Genomic DNA, 21,862 nt, shown 5'->3' with positions numbered 1-21,862 from the left:
GGACCGATATTCACAAAATCCAGTAGTATGAGTTCTGTATAAAAATTACTGATCTGTGCGTAATTTCATTTTGATATCAATTTGTTTTAAATATTTATTAAGGATCTTTTTCGGAAATGGGCTTTATATACTTAACTGATTTTCGGAAGTGAACCTTATATGGGAGGTATGGTCAAACATGGACCGATATTCACAAAATCCTGTAGTATGATTTCTGAATATAAATTAGAGATTTGTGTAAAATTTTGTTTTGATATTGATATCTTTTAGATATTTATGAGGATTTCAGTGTTTTTCAGAAGTGGTCCTTATATGGGAGCTATAACCAATTATCGGCCGATCTTCATAGAATTAGGTACAGCGATTTTGGTATATATGGGGAATTTAAACTTAATTGATATATTTATAAGACATTTATTCTTATTTAAGTGATTTTCGGAAGTGAGCTTTATATGGGGGCTATGGTCAAATATGGGCCGATCCACAAAAAATTTGGTGTGATTTTTTTAAACACGAAACTTAGTTTTCCTGAATTTGGTAAGGATATTGCAATTTTTGTAAGAAATTTGTATGGGGGCTAGGAGAAATCATGGACCGATTCTTATAATTTTTTACCAGAGTTAGTCCTTTTAACATAAAAATAACGTGTGTAATATTTGATGTTATTATGTGCAATATATTTGCTCAAATAACAAAAACTATTTTAAAATTATCAAGTTGTCTCACATTTTAGTTCATAACTCTGGTGCCACTGAACCGATTTTGCTGATTTTCAATACAAAACTGCTTAGGAGAACAATAAACATTTTTCTTGCAAGTTTACCAATTATGTTTGTCTATTTTGGACGTGAGCGTGTTTTACACAGACAGACGGACATAGCTCAATCAACTTAGAATTTCATAAGGATCAATAATATATATACTTTGTTGGGTCTCAGATGAATATTTACATGGACAGCCAGCCAGCCAGCCAGCCAACCAGACGGACGGACGGACGGACGGACGGACATCGTTTAATGGACTCAGAAAGTGATTCTAAGTCGATCGGTATACTTTAAGGTGGGTGTTAGACTAATATTTTTGGGCGTTACAAACATCTGTACAAACGCATAATACCCTCCCCACTATGGTGGTGTAGGGTATAAAAACTGTGTACATATGCAATCCGGATTATAAAGTTATAAAGATGCAATCAATCCGGATTATATAGTACACAATGTAATGAAAACTGATGCGGCCATTACCGTGGTCCGGATTATCAAGGTTTTACTGTACATCATAGTATCTAAAAATTTGTATAAAATAAATAGGTCAAATTCGAAAGGACCTAGGGAAACTCCTATTATCTTATTTCATGAGTTATATATTTGAGAGTTATCCTTGTTGAGATTCCACCCAAACACCTTGAGACTAGTAATGAATTTACATCAGTTTTTAGCGGCAATAGCTAAGAATGGGTGTATCAAAGATTATACAAGAATTATGTTCTTTTAAAAACTATTTTTCTAAGAAGCAATGAAAGAAATATCAAATTAAAATCGATTACTAAGATATTGCTTTTAAACTTTTTTCGTCATATACATATTTCGTCCAACATTATGGAAAAACAGGAACTAGGTACATATCGATTCCTTTGCGCCAAATTATCGTAAGCGACAAAACACAAATTTTACAAGAGGTTTTTTCGATTGTTTTGAAATTTATACATAGAATTAAAAATGTTATGATGCGATATAATATAATTTCGTTCAAGCTATTTGTCTATTTTTCAAAAATATTTATAACCTTTGACAATTAAAAATTCATGGAATACTTTATTGAAAAATATGATAAATATTGAATTTTTGCATAGATACAAATTTTTCGAATTGAAATGAAATTGTTATTTATGAATAGTTTTTAATGAAATTTCACAGGTACGTAAAATTTTCTATTCAAAATGGAAAAATAAAAACGAATTTTGAAATTTATTATCAGCAATCCCGCAATTCCCAAAAAATGGTTGAAAAATCCCAAAAATGGAAATTTTTTGTTTTTTGGCTATAATATCCATACCAGGGTCGGAGTTATCGGAACCCTTTACAAAATAATTAAGAGCATATTGGGCCATCCAAAATCGGTTATTATATTTTGATATCGAATATGGGATTTGAGAATTTTTGCCCTAAAGTTTAATTTTACATAAAAAATAGTTGTTTTTTTAATGGACCTGGTCCCTTCGGTAACAAAAATTTTTAATTTTTTTCATTTAAAGTATTTTATGAAAACTTAGCTTTCAGAAAGTATAAATTCCTTATACATCCTCTTAGAAATTTTTTGTGATAACTTAAAAAGAAAAACAGTTCTTTTTTCCCAAAAATTAGCGAAAAATCTTTTTAACTTCAAATGCATATAACTTTATACTTAGTCATTATTTTTAAACAGTTCTTTTTCTGTTTGGCACATACATATGTTGTTAGTCCAATGAAGAAAAACTGGAGAAAATCGGAAAATATTTGGATACGCTGTTATCAAAAAACTCGAGTAGGTTGGGTAAAAATATTGAACATTTAATTTTGAAATGCAAATATCGATGAAAAGATTTTATTTGTGTTATTTTTTTTGAAATCGGAACACAAACGAAGAAATAGGATTGTTTTAAAAATGTAACATACCCGAGGTGTCCTACTTTGAGGACCCTTGGTCGCGCCCCTGGTGGGCCCATGAGGTCCACATTCAGAACTTAAACTCGACCGCACTTATTCTTTGCGCATGTGAAATTTCATTCAAACCAATCTAACCATTTAGAAGTTACAGATTTATTTCCTTCTTTTTTTTCTATATCACTATGTGTCGCTTACGATAAAATTCGTTTACTGTAAAATGTAAACATTGACTTACGATAAAATCTTACCTCCTATAATTTTGAAGTTATTAACAATTTTGATATTCTGAGAACGCTAAAACATCAGTCGGTCCATAAAATTATAATTTTTGCAATAAAAAAAATTTAGAAAATGTCGCTTACGATAATTTGGCGCTAAGGGCTCGATATGTTGAAATTTTAATTTTCAAAAGCGTTTAAATCAATAACTATAAGAGATAAATAGCACACGCAGCAATGTTTTTAAGAGTGTTGCATATCTGAAGTGCCCTACCAAACCCCATACTAAACGGCAAACTAAAAAAACAAATCCCACTCCAAATCAGATTATTTGTAAACAAAAATAGGCGATTATGTAGCTGCGAACTGCGCTGCCAGCAGACAAATTCTTCAAACATCCATTTGTAACCCCCTGTCTATACTTGACAAATATTCATCATAACAATAAATGACATTTGATGTCAAGAGACAAAGTTGTCTAAGCAAAAGCACTAACAATTTTATCATAACGAAGAAATAATACTAATAAATGGGGACTATACCTGATGATTTTGTATCTAGGCAACCATTTTGAAGTTTATCATGATAAAAATGTATCTGGTATAACCAGGGACTAATGGTTGTTGCTGTGTTAATGAAAATGTGTTTTAACTTTATTTGAAATACTAAAACTATGACATCCAGATGTCGCTTTACCACTAACTCAGACACAAACCATTTCATCCTAAAGGTATGCTACAAAAAATGTAAGAATTTGTTTTGTGTACAAAACAGTGATGCCATTTCATGCGCAATTACGCATATTTAATTTGTCTGCTGAAATGAGCAAAACCATTTTTTATATGAAGTTTTATAAGCTTCTCATACTCCTACCACGATAAATTATGGATTTTTAATATTTTTTCTATATACACACGTTTATTTGAAAAACAACTTTACTTTTTGCAGTCACATTGAAAACAATAGAATTCAATCAAATTGACTATAAAATCATACTGTATAAGACAGTTTTAAAACCAATTTGTTTGATTTTTAAAGAATTCCACAAGGAAGCGGAGACTCAAAGAATAATATTTTGCATTAAAAATTTAAATTATTCATTGATTTATGCCTAACTTTTTCAGTCTCAAAAAAGTTTAATAACAGTTATTTTTGGTCTCTGATTAAAATGTTAAATATATGTAAGTATGTAATGTGTAGGCACGAATTAACTTATTATGTTATAATTATGTGTTACTAATCTTCTAAAAATAATATGTGTAGATAAATGTAAAATTGTTCTTTTATTTTAATTCTGTAATTTAATATTGGTATCTCACACAATTGCTAATGAATTTCTGCTATAAATAAATTATAGTTTTATTTTAAATCTGAAACAGTTAGCTTACATACAAACTAGTTTATTTTATAAAACTTTAATTAATTCAAAATGTTATTACGAATAAGTTTTTCATATTTTCGATATCAATTTAACACAATTTTTGAATGTTCATACTATTACAGAATTTATTACGTAGTTAATGTTGTTTCAAACTCTATAAAGTTCAAGTTTCATATAAAAATTGTGTTGCAAAAATCATAAACTATATAAATAACAAAATAAATACATATAAATATTGGTGTAAATTTAAAAAATTCTTAACTTTCACTTTTCAATTGAACCACAACAACAAATTGCAACATTTTATTAATATTTGAATGTTTTTTTGAATTCGTTTCAAACCGCAATGGGAGTAATGATGGTTATAGACCATTAAACTTGAATTATTCTCAACCAGACGAGTTTGTTTGTTCATTGAAATGTAATAATTACAATTTGTTTAAGTTTTAATTTGATCTAAAGTTAAACAATTTGCAATTACACGAGTTGAATTTATATGTACACAGTGGTATATACGTAAATATATTTGTGTTTACTCAGTATATTGAAAATGTTGGTAATTTTGTAAATAAATCATAGATTTATATAGAGTACTTTCAATATGTGTCTTTTCTAGTGGTAATGTGAGTAAATATACTATATATTGATCATTTAGTGCTCAAGCCAAAAATGACCTTGAAAATATAAACCATAGGCAATAACTAGATAGGTAACTGAGAGCCAAAAACCTAAGTCTGTTGTCAGAAACCTAATTCATGAGAATGTATTGCATGTATTTTGTTATTGTATCACCCGTATGTGTGAAAAGAGAGTAATTTTTCAATATATATTACTCTCTCCTTCCGTTCTATGTGTTTATTCTATGATATAAACTTTTCTACACTTGCAGGAGTGGTTAATCTTATACTGGTTTCATTTATAAAACACAAAATGTTGCACTTTTTCTGTCTCTTTTTTACAAAATAATTATCAGTCAATCATGGTACAATAGGGGATAAAGAAATCGGCATTCATTATAAATATGATCCTAAACAATAATATTATAGAATCCTATTAAACTTTTTATAGGATCACAAACTTTAGATAACCGCATATATTTGAGATCTTCAAGGTATAAATTTTTAATGTACAGGTGCCTTACTCTAGTCTTTCCAGAAGATCATAAAACAAACTGCTGAAATGTACCGTCGTGTTATTAAGAATATAATTTTCCTAGCCAAACAGGTTACAGATTGTCAATAGAAATGATTCAATAATCTCAATTACTCGTTGAAGAACCGGTTATTCCGTATCATTAAAATCAAATACAAGTTAAAATAACCATTACATGAATACATTCAAACACATATGTATGTATGATTAAATATTAGGATGGTACAATTTTTGAACACACAAAATACGCGATGTTCCAAACTGAAATCATAATTGAAGCTAGAAAAATAATAATAAAATTAAAAGTATTATGAATTCCATAAGACATCAGTTAGAGTTATTCAGAAATCTACATTTTTATTTTTTTTCATAATTTCGAAAAACTCGCGATTTTATTCGCTATTAAATTTTTTGGAAAAATGAAAAAAAACTTAACATTAATTTGTTTCAAATATGCATAAATCTACTAATCAGACTAAATACATTACTCTTCACCAAAAATATGGGGGCTATATTGATTTTAAGAGTTTTGGATTAAAATATATGAAAAACTTTGTTCGGACTTACCACTATACATGTTTTGATCCCGATAAGAACATTAAAACTAATGAATCTAGCAATATTGTTTGAAAAACAAACAATATCTAGACCTTAACCTAATAAAGAGCGTGTCGGAAATTTTAGACCGGAATATTAGAAAACGAAGATTCTTGTTTCTTTTTCCCATAAATTTTTCACGAAATCAATTTTAATTTTGAAAGTTTTTTAAAATAATAGAAGATTAAACTCTAAATTTAATTTGAAATTAAATGCGTGTTGTATACTAAATTTTGACTCTGATTGTAAGTTTAACATCCTGAACAAAAATATAAATTGGTGACACCAAAATATGAGATGAATAAAAGGGAAAATTAATTTTAATAAATACATTTTTTGATATCGTAGATAGTTTCTACCATAGAAGAGATGCTTTCTTATCACTTTCCAAATATCCAAAGAAATACTTCCACAGTTACTATTCCATATTATTGGTTCTCCTCTAGAAAGTATTGAGGAGAATTTCACCTTTTCGCTTTGGTGAAATTAGACTACAAAGTTGGTCCAGTATGCAAAATATTATTAAAACTAACTCCATGTAAAGGTTACTAAGGGGCGTAATTAAGTTGAATTTTGGTGATATAAAATAGAGCGTTATCCATAAACTGAAGAGACATTTGATGCGTTGTAAACAACACAAAGCATTTTGGTTACACTATCAGGATTAAAAACGTCGCGATGGGCTAGTATCTAGTGTTTGGAGTATGGGACAAATCTGCATCAACACTAATCACATGACCTAGAGAAAAATAATCTTTCAAAACCTGATCATACTTATCCTTAATTTCGAGTGTTCTTAGCAATAAGACTTCATTATTAAACAAAATGAGAAAAAGCTGTTTTTCGTTTCTAGGATTATCTATCCTACAATGCAAAATCAAGTTAGCCTTAGGATGATTTTGAACATCAGTGAGCTACCAATCTGAGGATATATTATCCACCTACTAACAAATTCATATGCAAGTACTTCAAGTCAGGGGATATTAAAATCGACCAAATTTAACAGCGAACAAGTAGGTAATCGACCTGTAAGCTTTTTAACAATACATTCTTCGGTTTCTAGTTCAAATTCGGGATATATCGATGATCCAATCGAAATAATACAGGCCATTGCCAAACAGTTTAATATCTACTACTTCTATATTCTTCTATAAGCTTCATTAGTCTAGGAATCTACTGTGGTGGTTGGAGTTGCCTAGGACCATGTAGCTCTTTACACGAAGTATACAAAGCTTCCCTTAGTTTTCGGTTTCTGATGTTTAAAAATCATCAATATGACTCCTGAACCTAGTTTTACTAGGATTTGTTAAGACTGTAAGTCGTATCATGATGATCGGAAAAATAGCATTTAAGTGGTAATATCATCGACCTGTTCTCTGATCAAATTGAAGTACATTATTGCAAACACTACAATTATTACATAAAAGCCTGGAGTTTTATACAGAGTATGTATTGAGGCTACTCATACTTCAGTATATGGTATGTTATTTGATCTTCAAGCAAGTCAAAGAAGCGTTTTTAGTCTGTCAACTTTTTTAGAACGTTCTGTTTCCTTTTGTTCGTAATTTCCTGTCTTGAGTCATCGTTTACAGCGTCTAGAGTATCTGGTTTATGTCCTTACTTATTAGTTTTTTAGCGGAGGATTTCATCCGTCATCATCCGTTAGTCGATCTTACAATTGTATTTTCATTACCTTTATAGGGCTGTTTCATGACGCACTTAATCTAAGGAACAGACGTTATAGAGTTGGGCCTCAAAGGCGCTCTTAACCTAGAGAACAGACGCTGTGAGGAGTGGATACTTAAGTTTACGAGTACATCATAGGGAAGGTTTTCGTTTAAATTTTGAACAATACAAACTAATTTTGAAAAATAATCTTCGAATGGAGTTTGATGTTTTAAAGTGGTAGAAATTAAATTTTAGTTGAGAACATGGACAAATTTCTTGGCGCCATTCTAATAAATATAATTCATATCAAATATTCTCTTATTTATAGTAAGTAGTTTAATTTGTATTTGATTGTTTTGTAACATAAATACTCATATAGTATACGTTTGAATAAAGAGAAAATTCAAGATCGTTTTAAGACTCCTGTTAAATGTAATATAATAATAGAATTCTAGAATTTTTGGGATATAATTATTACCAGGACAAGTTTTAAAGATTTTTGCTTGAACAGTAAGTTTTTACATATTTCAAATGGTTTTAGAAAATAATAAATATTTTCTTCAATGAATAAAATTTTGCAATTTATAATAAAAAAATATTCGATCAATAATTGTCGATTAATCGAATATATGCAATAGATTTGTAATGAATAGTAAACGATATATATGGAATTTCATGACAATTTGCAGTAATTAAATATTTCAACAAGATCAGTGAAGAACTCTCTGAGTTAGAGGGGGTAAACATTTTATATTTAGGCAAACAGGTATTTTCTCATCTTTTCCTTTTGGTCGCTTAGTGGGATGCGAGTTGGATATATATTAAAATAAATGTTTTGTAACTCAAAACATAAAATTTTTTACTTTTTTTCAAAATCAAAAACTTTGTTTATTTTTTTTTTTCAAAATGGACCCTTTTTAATTTTTTTTTTTGCTCAAAAGAAAGCTTAGACCTTTTCCTTGAAGACCTTTTTGGTCGCTTAGTGGGATGTAAGTGGAATATCTATCAAAATAAATGTTTTGTAACTGAAGACATACAATTTTTGACTTTTTTTTTGACAAAATCTAACATTTTTTCAAAATGGGTCCATTAAAATTTTTTTTTTCAAACGAAAGCTTAGTTACATTCCTTTAAGAGCTTTTTGGACGCTTAATGGGATGCGAGTTGGATATTTCTATCAAAATAAGTGTTTTGTAACTCAACCTATATAATTTTTGATTTTTTTGGCAAAATCAAAAACTTTTTTGTTCATTATTTCACTGTTACTGGTGCATGATCTGATTTTAAATAGATCCAATACAAAAAATGTTGATATATAAAAGGAATTTATACTTAGGGGATTTAAACGGTCTCCTATTAGGCCGTATTGTCATAATGTCACAAAATATTTTTTTAGTTTAAATAAATATTTGTTGGGTTTCAAACAAAAAAGTTATAAACTAATAAGACTTTTAGAACTATGTTTATTGGTTTGTCATAAAATAACACTTTTTTTGTTTGCAGCACAACAAGAATTTGTTTAAACTAAAAAAATATTTTACGACATTATGACAATACGACCTAATAGAAGACCGTTTGAATCCCCCAACTGTATTTTATAAAATTAAATAAAATGGGTTTCATAATTATATAATTTTGGGGCAATTATAGTGTTAAGATAATGCAAGTAGTTTTCTTATTTTCTGTCCCGAGTATGTTTTGAAAATCCCGAAATTTTTCACTTATTTGAAAAATTTTCCCGCTTTTGGTAAAAATAAAACTGATTTTCTATCTGTATGTTGAAATAAACTTACCGTAGCCCCCAAATAACTTATATACATGATTAATATATTAATATATCCGCTATAGACGGTTTTTGGCCTAATTTTTATCTACTTATATCTGGATTACTAAGTTATTAATATTGTTACGTTTTAACCTTTTCAAAACGTTTGTTTATTTCCTTTAAATAAACCGGATACTTTTGATTGCAAATAAAAGCCGTTTAGTAGTTTAAAAATTGTAACAACTCTTTATTTATTTAAAATGTACAACAACAACAGAATTAAATAGTCACTCAATGTTTTTTATACACGTTTATATATTCACAGAAATACAGACACACTTTTTAATGTACACGAATTCACTTGAAAATACAGCACACTTTAAAGCACTCAGTTGATGTTTATTCGAAAAGCGTCTCTGATAAACTCACTAACGACTGCAACCTCTGCCACTATTTATAACACTGGCATCTGCATTCTAGATTGCTCTTTAACTGTCTAGAGCTTTCTAATACATACGCCATCTGTGGTGTACTTTCCACAATGTTCTTTAACTGAATATTCGAATTCGAATATACGGTAGCAGCAAACAGCGTTGCCAACTTACGATCAATGGTCAACTGAAAGCTTTTATTCAATGTTATTAATGCCCTCAGATATGTTACAGTTTGCTATTACAGCACTGCTATTTGAAAGCATTATGCTCCTTTTAAATTAGCCGCTAAAATCGTTATATATGAATTCAAGTACAATTTCGTAACAATATAGACAAAATGGATATTTAGTGACAGATATTTCAAAATCATTTGCAACGACGTATATAAGTACCAAAAATGGGTCAATATCAGGAAAAATATGTTTTGTTTAATTTTTTTGTTCACTAATAAATTGAGAAAAAAAATCAAAAAATATTTAAAATTTAGTTTAGAATAAAATCAATTTATGGCATATCCATGCTTTTTTCTGCATATTTTCCAATTTTTTTAGCTTTTTTTGCTTCTTATTTCTAATTTGTTTGTGCATATTTAAACTTGCCTTATCAGTCCTACATGGTGCCATTTGAAGGTGCAAAGTTTTCACTCTATAGATGTTCTAATGTAACAAGGTTTTACTGTACCTTAATGTTTGTATATAGCATGTAATACATGAGTAAATACTATCTTATGTATATGAATTTTCTGATGTTTGTGAACTCAGATTAATGTTTGCTTAAAAATCTTTCGTTGTTCATTGTTTTCAATAACAATCAGAGACGTAACCCCATTGGCATCTACAATATAAATTACAACATACATTACAGCGGGTGTATCAGTGCCTCCCACTAAAAAACCACACCTCTGTTCTAATGTGCTAAATTTACAATTGCTGTCGACACTGTAATGATTGTGATTTCAGTTTCATTTGGAAGTAGAAATAAAAATAAACAAGTTTTTCAACTCGTGTCTAAGCGTTTTTATGTCAAAGAATTTCTTTAACATCTGGTTTATTTGACTACAAACGTACGAGCAACATGCTCCTTCATGATTAGATAACTTTCCATTTTTAATGGAATTCACTATTTGCGCATTATCATGATTCTTGGTCAGGCACGTTTTCAAACAAAAATATTCCAACATATTTGGACAGTACAAATGCAATTAAATTTCAAAGAATTTGAATAGATCTTTTCAATAAATAATCATGTCAGGTTTAGTGATTTAAACAGTTTTTATTCCATCGTTATTATTTTATACATTTTTTGCAAACTATTAATAGATTGTTATAATACTTTAAAATGGAAAATATTTTTAACTGACCAATTCACAACTTATGTATTGTATTTTTTATTAAAATGTTGTTAACAAAAACTTATACATACATTTGTTTAAATGATGTACTTGCGGAAATGTTTGGTATTATTAATGTAAAAAAATTAAAAAAAAAATAAATCTTAACATTGAAGAGTTATGCTGTCATTGATATTAAATAAAAGCTAAAAATGTTGTCAAACACTTTATTAATTAAATTTAGTTTACGGTTTACCAGTTCATTTGTAAGATGATATTAAGTAATGTAAAATTATTTTTGGAGAAGGTATCAAAATGCTAATTTCCATAGAAAGTCCAATTCAAGACACTATTGGCCGACATTGCATCCCAGATCGATTTGTTGCTATTTAAACCCTTTTGTGCTGTTAACTGTTGATATGCCATTCAAATATCCATAAAATGCCAAATTCCAAACCCTTTGGCTGACATTGCGCCTCAGATCGTATGATTATGGACATTCGTTCCACAAATGTTTTAATATGATTTACATATTTGTAGAATCTATTAATTCCCAAAATTCTTGAGGTTTGTTTTCAAAATTTTTGATTGTTTTATTTTAAAAGTTTGGATTACCCATAATTACTTCTTTATAGGAGTTGTTATAGTGAAAAAAGAATTAAACTATCGTTACTTTCAATGACATAATCAAACACTTTCAGGTTCTCTATATAATTCTACATAATTCACTAGGTGGTCTCTTGATCTATGATGTACTGATGTCTTTATTAGGAATACAATGTGATTACTGGGACCAATCATATTATTCGCGACTCGGTGTGTCCTCAAATACGTCAAATGACTGGGAATTCATACATTTCATTCTCGACCTCTTCTGAAACTTTCAAACTATTATTTTTCTATATGTATTATACTATATATTATTTAGTTTCCTTATTTTATCTTCTTATGAAATTCTAATTCGATTTAGCTATGTCCGTCTGTCAGTTCGTCTCTGTAAAAACTCTCACTTCTAAAATACTAGTACACAGCTAAAGTTAATGAAATTTACCGGGAAATGTTTATAATTTACCTAAGTTGTTTGGTATTGAAAATCTGCCAAATCGGAACAGTTTAATCTGAGTTATGAAAAAACATAAAAGACAACCTCCAAAGTTGTTGAATCACAATTCTTTAGCACACGTTATTTCTATGGTTAAACAACAAATTTTGTAGAAAAATTTCATCCCGAAGTATGACTCTATGGTATATATGTATGTATATACATTAGAGTGACAGCCGATTTTTTTTTTTTAGATTTCAAAGAGTGCCGGGTGGAATATTGTGACACTAGGCCTAAATGTTAAGTGCTGAAAATTTGAGCCAAATCGGGCAACGATTTCTGGACGCGCATCGAGGTCAAAGTTCAGATATATGCATAATTTTACTGTTAATATGGAATAAATAGGTGAAACTCGCTAACTTTCTGCATTTTTTTCTAGAAATATGTAGATTTATTTATATTAATGAATATTACATTAAAAAAAAAGTTTTGGAAATTAACCCTGTATCTCCTTTGGTTCAAAATGACCCAAAAACTGTATTATCGCCAAAATTAGAGAAAAATGCAAATTTTTCAGTTTTTGAAAAAATTTTGCTACTAAATAAATACTTTTGCAATTGAATGCAAAAGAATCGAAATATGTACGTAATTATCGTTGTAATGAGATATAAATGACAAAATTTGATTAAAAAATGTTAAAGTTATTACAAATTCGCCAGACCATTAATGTGTTTCAGGCCACTTGAACAAAAAATTTAGAAAAAAAATTAAGAAATTTCGAGAAAAATTAAAATAAAAGCTCATTTTTACTTAAAATATGTCCATATGTACTTGTATATGAGTTTTTGTCTTCGTAGGATACCGTTAACCTATTCGCAGGTAGGAAATTGGACTCATTCGCCTAAATATGGACAAAAAATTATTTTTTCTTGAAAAACGCAAAATTTAAATCGCAGGTACGGAAAAACTGTAAGAGGTATTGACATAATTTTTTCATATTTTTATTCCCTATTTTGATCTCAATAAACCCCAATGTGATGATCGAAAAAATCTGAAATTTGTTTAACAAAATTTTTAAAAATTTGAAAATGGAGTTTTGAAACAGCCGTTAAAAAAAATTATTTTTTTTGGCCATACCTGCGAATAGGTTAACGGTATCCTACGAAGACAAAAACTCACATACAAGTACATATGGACATATTTTAAGTAGAAATGAGCTTTTATTTTAATTTTTCTCGAAATTTCTTAATTTTTTTTCTAAATTTTTTGTTCAAGTGGCCTGAAACACGTTAATGGTCTGGCGAATTTGTAATAACTTTAACATTTTTTAATCAAATTTTGTCATTTATATCTCATTACAACGATAATTACGCACATATTTCGATTCTTTTGCATTCAATTGCAAAAGTATTTATTTAGTAGCAACATTTTTTCAAAAACTGAAAAATTTGCATTTTTCTCTAATTTTGGCGATAATACAGTTTTTGGGTCATTTTGAACCAAAGGAGATACAGGGTTAATTTCCAAAACTTTTTTTTTAATGTAATATTCATTAATATAAATAAATCTACATATTTCTAGAAAAAAATGCAGAAAGTTAACGAGTTTCACCTATTTATTCCATATTAACAGTATAATTTTGCATATATCTGAACTTTGACCTCGATGCGCGTCCAGAAATCGTTGCCCGATTTGGCTCAAATTTTCAGCACTTAACATTTAGGCCTAGTGTCACAATATTCCACCCGGCACTCTTCAAAATTTTAACAAAAATTTTTTTCCATACAACTGATTGTCACTCTAATATACATATATAAAGGCCTATGGATTACCGTATTCATACAAAATTCAGCAAAATTAAATTTCATGTAAAAAGAAATCACAAGACCATATTCTTCGTGGATTGGTCTCTATTTGAACATAGTCCGTGTTTATTTTTTACAACAAGAATATGTATGAAATTTTTTTGACAGATTTTCTGAGTTTTCTTTTTTTGAGTTCTCAAAAGGAAATCAACTAGTATATATATTCTGGATCCTTATAGATAGCGGAGTCGATTAAGCCATGCCCGTCTGTCTGTCTGTTGAAATCAATTTTCTGAAGACCCCAGATATTTTCGGGATCCAAATCTTCAATAATTCTGTCAGACATGCTTTCAAGAAGTTTGCTATTTAAAATCAGCAAAATCGGTCCACAAATGGCTGAGATATGACCTATTTTTGACCTACATATATCTAGATTACTAAGTCATTAATATAGACAATATGGATATCTAATGATAGATATTTTAAAGACTTTTGCAATGAAGTATACAATGAAGTATTTCGCCCGAATATCTCCCTTATTATTGTACATAGTTTGGCGGAAAATGGGCGGTATTGTATTAGTGGATGGTAGTTGCCACGCAATTTACAATGTAAATCCTTAAATTCGAATATCTGAAGAAATATAATCGTAAAAGATTTTAAACTTTGTACAAATTAATTTCTAATTAATATACGGAGTTTGGCAGAAAATGAGCGGGATTGTATTAGTGGGTGTGGCACCTATTGTACAAAGTAAATACATAGTTATTTTCCAATATCTCAGGAATTATGATTGTGAAAGTCTTCAAACTTTATATGAATCAATTTCGTATCACTGCATGAAGTTTAAAAATGAGAGAGATCGGTACAGCGCACAGAGGGATTTTGGTGTCAAAAAGTAAATTTTTCAAACACTTAATTTCATAAATCAAATGATGCAGTTTTGTAGAGAAATGTTTAAAGGTGAAATGTACACTGATAGTTTTAAGAAAAATTTTATTTTTTTTAAAAAAAATTTAAGTAAAGTCCATGCAAGGGTGTTAAGCAAAAATTTACTTATATTTCCACGCAATTCAGTGGTTTATTTATGTATAATTTTCCTAATAATACCATTTAACTTTAACTTATTCGAAAAATATAGCATTTCTCCATAAATACCAAAAAAAAATTATGCGGATATCATAAACCGTTAAGAAGATATGGCCTCTAAAAATTATTTTATTTTTGATTTTCCATGGAGAAAAAAATGTTGCCCACTTTCCCCCAAACTGTTTTTTTAATAAAATGAAAGGTGGGATTGTCTTGTTTTAATTAAAAGAAAAAATAGTTTTTGGAAGTTTTCGGAACAGGATGAAAACTTAACATTTTTTGTCGAATAATAAACGAAATATCAAACAAATTCTTATCTATGTATGGATTTCGTGACGTGACCGATTTAATTGAAACTCGGCATGCGTTCCTTTTTTGTTTCAATAAATGTATGTTCCAAATTTCTGGACTTTTGCTTGGATATAAGCAATTTTATGCGAAAAAATCAATTTGGATTGTATGGGCAGTGGGCGTGGTCGATTTTGATAAAATTTAATTTTTTTCTTAATTTAGTCCATATAATTCTCGGTGCCAAATTTCAATGCTCTACGACCACTGCTGATAATTTTTGCACAAAAATGTATAGCATTTGGATTGCATGGGCGGTATGCGGTGGGCATGGCCGATTTTAATAAAACTTAGCATACGTTTTTCTTTTGTTTCAGAAAATATATGTACTAAATTTCTAGACTATTACTTGGATAGGAACAATTTTATGCGAAAAAATCTATTTGGATTGTATGGACAGTGGGCGTTGGGCGTGGTCGATATTTCTGAGAGTAACAATCACCCCACTAACAGTTGTGCATTGCAAGCATAAATATAAATAATACAAACCAATGTAATTTTTATTTTTCGTATTTTTTTTATTAAAATGTTTAACTTTTCTGTATTTAAAAAAAATGTACATATTTATTTTCTTTAGCACACACACTTAGTTTTTATTTTAAAAATATTACAAAAATATTTAGAGACATTTATGTAACAGTATTTAGGAAAAGTTATTTTAAACTTATAAAAAACAAAAAAATAATAAAAGGAAAATTAAACCTGAAAAAGAATTGTTGCAACAATTTTTCGATATCACAAGATCAAGAAAGTTTCTAGAGAAGGAAATGAAAATATTCTAAAAAGAGGATGATTTAGGGAACAGGATATGAAAGTGGCAAATGGATAGAGAGACAAAGGGCAAAGAGATGTTATTATAGATCGCGATCATGTTGTTTTATTTAAAACGGAAATGCAAGAGTTATATAAAAAGGCAGTGTTGGTTAACAGAGGAAACCGTGAGACAGATGGAGAACGAGAGGAAGAAAGAGAAGGAAATTACAAAAAAATAATTATAAAAAGTCTCTTATTTTAATAAAAAAAGTTTAGGAGGGAAATTTTAAATTACATTTACAAAAAATATTAAACTTTAAATTAAACTCAATCTATCACTCTCTTTTAACAACTACAACTTAACGTACTTTGTTAAAGCTATAGGTGAAACCATCAGGAGTACGATTCAGAGAGAGTTTACCGGGTGGTGAGAAACGGTGAGGATTGGGAGTGGTGTATTGGGGTTGTTGATTGTATTGGGGCTGAGGATTATATTGTGGTTGTGGAGCTGGGTTGTATTGGGGAGCAGGTGGATTGTAAGCTGGAGCTGGAGGGTTGTAGGCGGGTTGAGGTGGTGGCTGAGGACGATATTGGGGTTGGTTGTAGGATTGACTGTTTTGACCGAAACCTGGATCATTATAGCGGGGATCATAAGAGCCATCGTCGCCGTAGTCATTGCTGCGGAAAGATGGGCCAGGGGCAGGCTGTGGTTGATATTGAGGTTGAGGAGCATAGCCAGGTTGGGGAACGGGTTGTGGTGGTGCTGGAGGAGCTACAGGCAAATGGTCACCAGAAGCTTGGAATCTAAAAAGAATATTAAACAAAAAACTTATTACTAAGCTATTCAATTTTAATTAACTTACTATAAAAAAGTATTTATCTATTATTGGTAAATATTGTTATGGTCATACACCACTTAACATTTAAGGTTTTGCTTCACATTTTGTTCAATTTACAGCCAATAGTATTCAAAAAACCAAACTAATCAACGCCTTAAATAAGTTAAATTTAACAATTACTATAATTTTATTATAATGCCATTTAGTGGTTCAGTTACTATCAACTGCAAAACCCCAATCAAACATGTTGCCATAATATTTGTACGTGTTTCCAACACAAATTGTTAATGACGAAATATTGTTTAATTTTGTTTAGCACCCAATAGTTTTCGTAAGATTTTTTTTTTTGTAATGTAAATTAAATTGTAAGATAACTGTAAAGTAAAATTTACCCATTTTTGCCAGCCGTATAAGAGATGGTACGTCTTTGGCCAGTGGGATCTACATAACTGTAACTACCGTGACGGGTACCATCCGAATCAGTTTCTTCTTTAAAGTTTATGCCATCTTCCTGTGTGTAGGCAGCACCAAATTTACCATCTCCAGATAGATAACGTTGTTCGCTGATAATGGCAGCAGTTTTGGGATCTTGATGATAGCCCTGGCTAGCAGCGACTGCAATTAGGGTGGTTAATACGACCTGTGATATTAGAAAAATAAATAGTTGTTTAAAATTAGTTTCGGGTTTACTAAAATATTTGATTTTAATAAGAATTCATTGTAACTATGAATTAAAGTGATTCCATGATGTAAACTGCATTGGAATACTTTATTCAAAGAATTTTTTTTTCCATATTATCTGATCTCTAGATATCATAAAAGCAATCAATTACGCATCGTGTTTGGTAACATATTCTCAATCGTTTAAATCTTGAAATTTTCCGTTGTAGTAATTATATGGAGAGAAATAGTTTATAGTCATATTAACAAATTATGTGATACTGTGATATTTTAATATTCAATTTCGGTAAGAAGTTATACTCGCTACCAATGCATAAACTTTTGTCAAAATTTATTTTTTTTTTAAATTTAAAACAGGAGGTACCATTTGTATCTCTGTGGTCGTAAGGAAAAACTAGGTAACTCCACTTTTTGAGAAAATTAAAATAACACCATTTACTATCAATCTGTCAGATCGAAATTTTGATATAGTTTCTCGTTTAAATATATTTTCATGTAAAAACTTGCTAACTCTATGCATTTTTTGAAAAAAGACAAGGTAACACCATAGTTTCTTAAAGAGAGAAAGAGCGAAATAATACAAAATCGGGTCTCAAGGTCTTTGGGTCCAAATTTTTAACCTAAAAAAACAAGAAAACTCGGTTTATTTTTGATATGTGTATAAGAATAAAAGGAACAAATGTTTAAAACATTAAGTGTGTTCTTCTCGTGTTTTCAAAAAATGGAGATACCTAGTTTTTCCAAACGACCACAGATCTTTTCAACAAATTAAGAAACTCCAATTATGAAATATATGTAGCTTTATTGAGATATAATACTATCCACCAATTAGAAATGTTAATTTCATCACTATATCGAATCCGATGTGTATAAAATTCAAGATTTATACATTTTACTAGCTGTCCCGGCAAACGTTGTTCTGCCAGAGCTCACACAAAGTTTGAAGACTACCACTATAATAGTACTCCAGATATGCAATAATAAATTTTTACTTTGTATGTGAGGTGCCATGCCCATTGTTCTTATATAGGTCAATTGTCAATCTAAACCATCCAGGGACTCACTCAAACACATACAACAAATTTCATCGAAATCGGCTCAGCCGTTAAGGAGGAGATCAGTTACTAATACACGTACCGTAGAATTATATATATAAAGAGAAGATTGGGTTCCAAATGAAAATTTTAGAAACTACAAACGGAATAACAAAATTATATTTACTCTCACTATAGTCCAACTGTTTTCTTTTAAGATTTCAATATTTTTTTTCGATGAAATTATATTGTATATAATTTCTATATATCGAGGGCCTATATTCAAAACCCTCTATCTTAAAAACACATCTTTCAGGAGAGCCAAAAAACTGTTTTTCGCCTATTACTTGAGTTATTAGAATTCGGTATTCTACAACATATTTCTAAAGCAACTACTGAATAGTTACATATAATTGGTTTTTAAAATTTTGCATTATTGGGAACTTTATGATAAATAGAGGGTTTTTCTTTTCAAAATATTCAATGTATATGTATGAAAATGATAAGAGTTTTTGAAGTTTGATTGGTGTAAATTATCGTAAAATAATGACATTTTAAAGTATACACTTCTTTTCCAAAAACAAAAAGGTAAAATATTTTCATGGTAATTCACTTTAGAATCGGCTTTCGCTATTTTGATAAATGATTGGAAAATGTAAAATTCATGTTCAGCATGCAAAAATTAGAAAGAAATTATTCCAAAAAATATTTGAAAATTAATTATTTGAAAAGATAGAAGATTTTGCATTCGGAAAAAATTAATTGTATAAGATAGAGAAATAACAAAAATGCAAATAAAACAGCAAAAAAAAAATATGTTTGTTATGAAATTCACCCCATAGATGAGGGCTGAACATTTTAACATCAAAAAAGTAATTTTCGTGAAAATCAAAGATAGAGGGTTTTGCATATATGAAACTATTTTATTTAGATATCAATTTTTTGATAAGATTAATGCGTATTAAATTGATTTTCGGAAGTGAACTTATTTGTATGGAATTTTATTGGAGTACCAATAAGTCTGAGAAATGTTTTTCGTGCACTTCGAGCAACAATGAATTTTGATGAGCAGCTAATTTCGCGTTCCGGACCAGTGATATTATACCATCACAGATATGGAGCCAATATTTGAATGAAGTTTTCTTTAAAAATTAAAAAATAATAAAGATTCCAACAGACTAAATTATATTTTAAGTGTGAATCACACTTTATATAAATCAGTAGAGTCCGACCGAATATTGATTTTTGGATTAGGCCAAAATTTGGCCTAATATTAATATTCGGTCAGAATTTGGCCGAAAGGAAAACAAAACTAGGGAATTTTAAAGTTGAAACCTGTTTGTTTTAAATATAACTTCTCAGTTTTATAACCGACAAAGTCCTATTTTGAAAGGACATTTGTATGGGAGCTAGGATAAATAATTGACCGATTTCAAATGTCCTTGGTTCGTAAATTGAATCGAAATTTCTTTAAAATTGCGACCAGTGCTATGTGAAAACAGATTGAAGGATGGATGGACATTGTTAAATCGACGCAGGAAGTGAACCCGATTATATTCTAGGGTATTAATAATGGTACATTTTCATTCCTTCAATAGTTCTCTTTGTTTTTTTTCTCAATAAGTGAACATCGAATTGAACTTGACACATATATTTCCGGGAATGTTGAGAATCAAGCATGTGTAGGGCCTCAATATTACCCATTTAGCGAATAGTATTTGTACATTTTATCGGCTGTTGAATATAGTATTTCTAAATTAATGTATGGAACATCATAAAATTTAGATCAGACTTATAGTATTGAAAGGATATACTAAAAAAGGATATTTTCCTTTTTTTCTTTTATTTTTTGCACAGTGAAATTATTCTTATTTGTAATTCATTAATATTCGTTGATTTTAATTAGTTGGTATATTTTCATCTCACAATAACATCAAGTACAAGAGTCCTTTTACCTTACACCAATTACTAATTTACAATGAAATGTAATTGAAGACAGAGGTTCCTAGTTAAAATTTTATGTTTTATATTGTTTATATGGCTTTTCATTTAATAACCTCATAACATGTACTACATTAATTTTTTTCTTTAAATTATTATAACAATAAATCATTGTTTAGCACACTAATATTTAAGATTTTACATCCTGATTATTTCAAAAATATTCCAAGGTTGTCAATTAAATCACTATCTACGTTTAAAATCATTTCAAATTGTCATTAATTGAAAGTATTTTGGGTTGTTGTTCTTATTGTTGTAAAAATCACTTTAATCATTGTTCTGAATTTAAAAATTTTGTTCAAACACTTTAAAATTAAACAAATCAATTAAAATACACTTGTTCTAGTTAGACACTCACAAAACGAAACATATTTTTTGTTGTTGTTGCTGAATATAGTGTTAAATCCTTTAGTTAAGCGACACTGTAAACTGCTACGAATTTCAGCAAAACGACGCCTTTACGTTAAAGTCCGTTAATTAAAGGAAGTTGGCTCTTAAGTGGCCAACGGAAAGTGTTAAAAATACTTTTGTATTAAGGGTGGAGTGTGTGTGGCTGTTAAACCGACGGCGACAAACTATTTGAATAAACTGCCTTCCGCCATGACATGTTGTAGACTTTTATAGCTGACGTACAGAAAAACAACAATAGCAACAACAAAAACCTTGGTCAAATAAAGGCAAGAGAACAACAGCAGCAGCAGCAACAATAGCAACAGCAACATATATAACAACAACAACAACAAAAAACAACTTTAAGACAAATAGTCAATCAGACGATAAATTTTGTGGTGTGGTGCTGTTGTTAGTTGGTACTGGAGTTGGTAAGTAAGAATGAAAATAGAAAAACAACAATAACAATAACAACATTAAAAAATATGAGAAATAAGTAAATAAGTTATAAGAAGCAAAAAAAAAGGAAAAAAAATTATAAACAATTCGTAATAACAAGTCAGTTGGTTACTTAAATAGTTGTACTTGTAGTACAAAAATTGTACATTTAAACACTCACACGAGAATACGAAAAAAAGAGCAATTGGAATTAAGTATTTTAAATGCTCCAATAAGTCAATAGACTGCAAC

General features: G+C 29.4%; 1 protein-coding gene across 1 annotated transcript; it reads right to left on the bottom strand.

The window, feature by feature from the left end:
- Positions 1 to 15,971: 15,971 nt before the first annotated feature.
- Positions 15,972 to 21,399, bottom strand: Cpr100A (Cuticular protein 100A). Its single transcript, XM_065499201.1, has 3 exons — positions 21,141 to 21,399; positions 17,459 to 17,706; positions 15,972 to 17,031 (listed from the first exon to the last, which is right to left on the bottom strand). The coding sequence occupies exons 1-3, from the start codon at positions 21,150 to 21,152 to the stop codon at positions 16,587 to 16,589; spliced, it is 705 nt and encodes a 234-aa protein (XP_065355273.1). The 5' UTR covers positions 21,153 to 21,399; the 3' UTR covers positions 15,972 to 16,586.
- Positions 21,400 to 21,862: the final 463 nt, after the last annotated feature.

This window comes from Calliphora vicina, chromosome 1 (assembly GCF_958450345.1).
Source record: "Calliphora vicina chromosome 1, idCalVici1.1, whole genome shotgun sequence".
Taxonomy (NCBI): domain Eukaryota; kingdom Metazoa; phylum Arthropoda; class Insecta; order Diptera; family Calliphoridae; genus Calliphora; species Calliphora vicina.
This window is presented reverse-complemented; position numbering and strand designations above follow the sequence as displayed.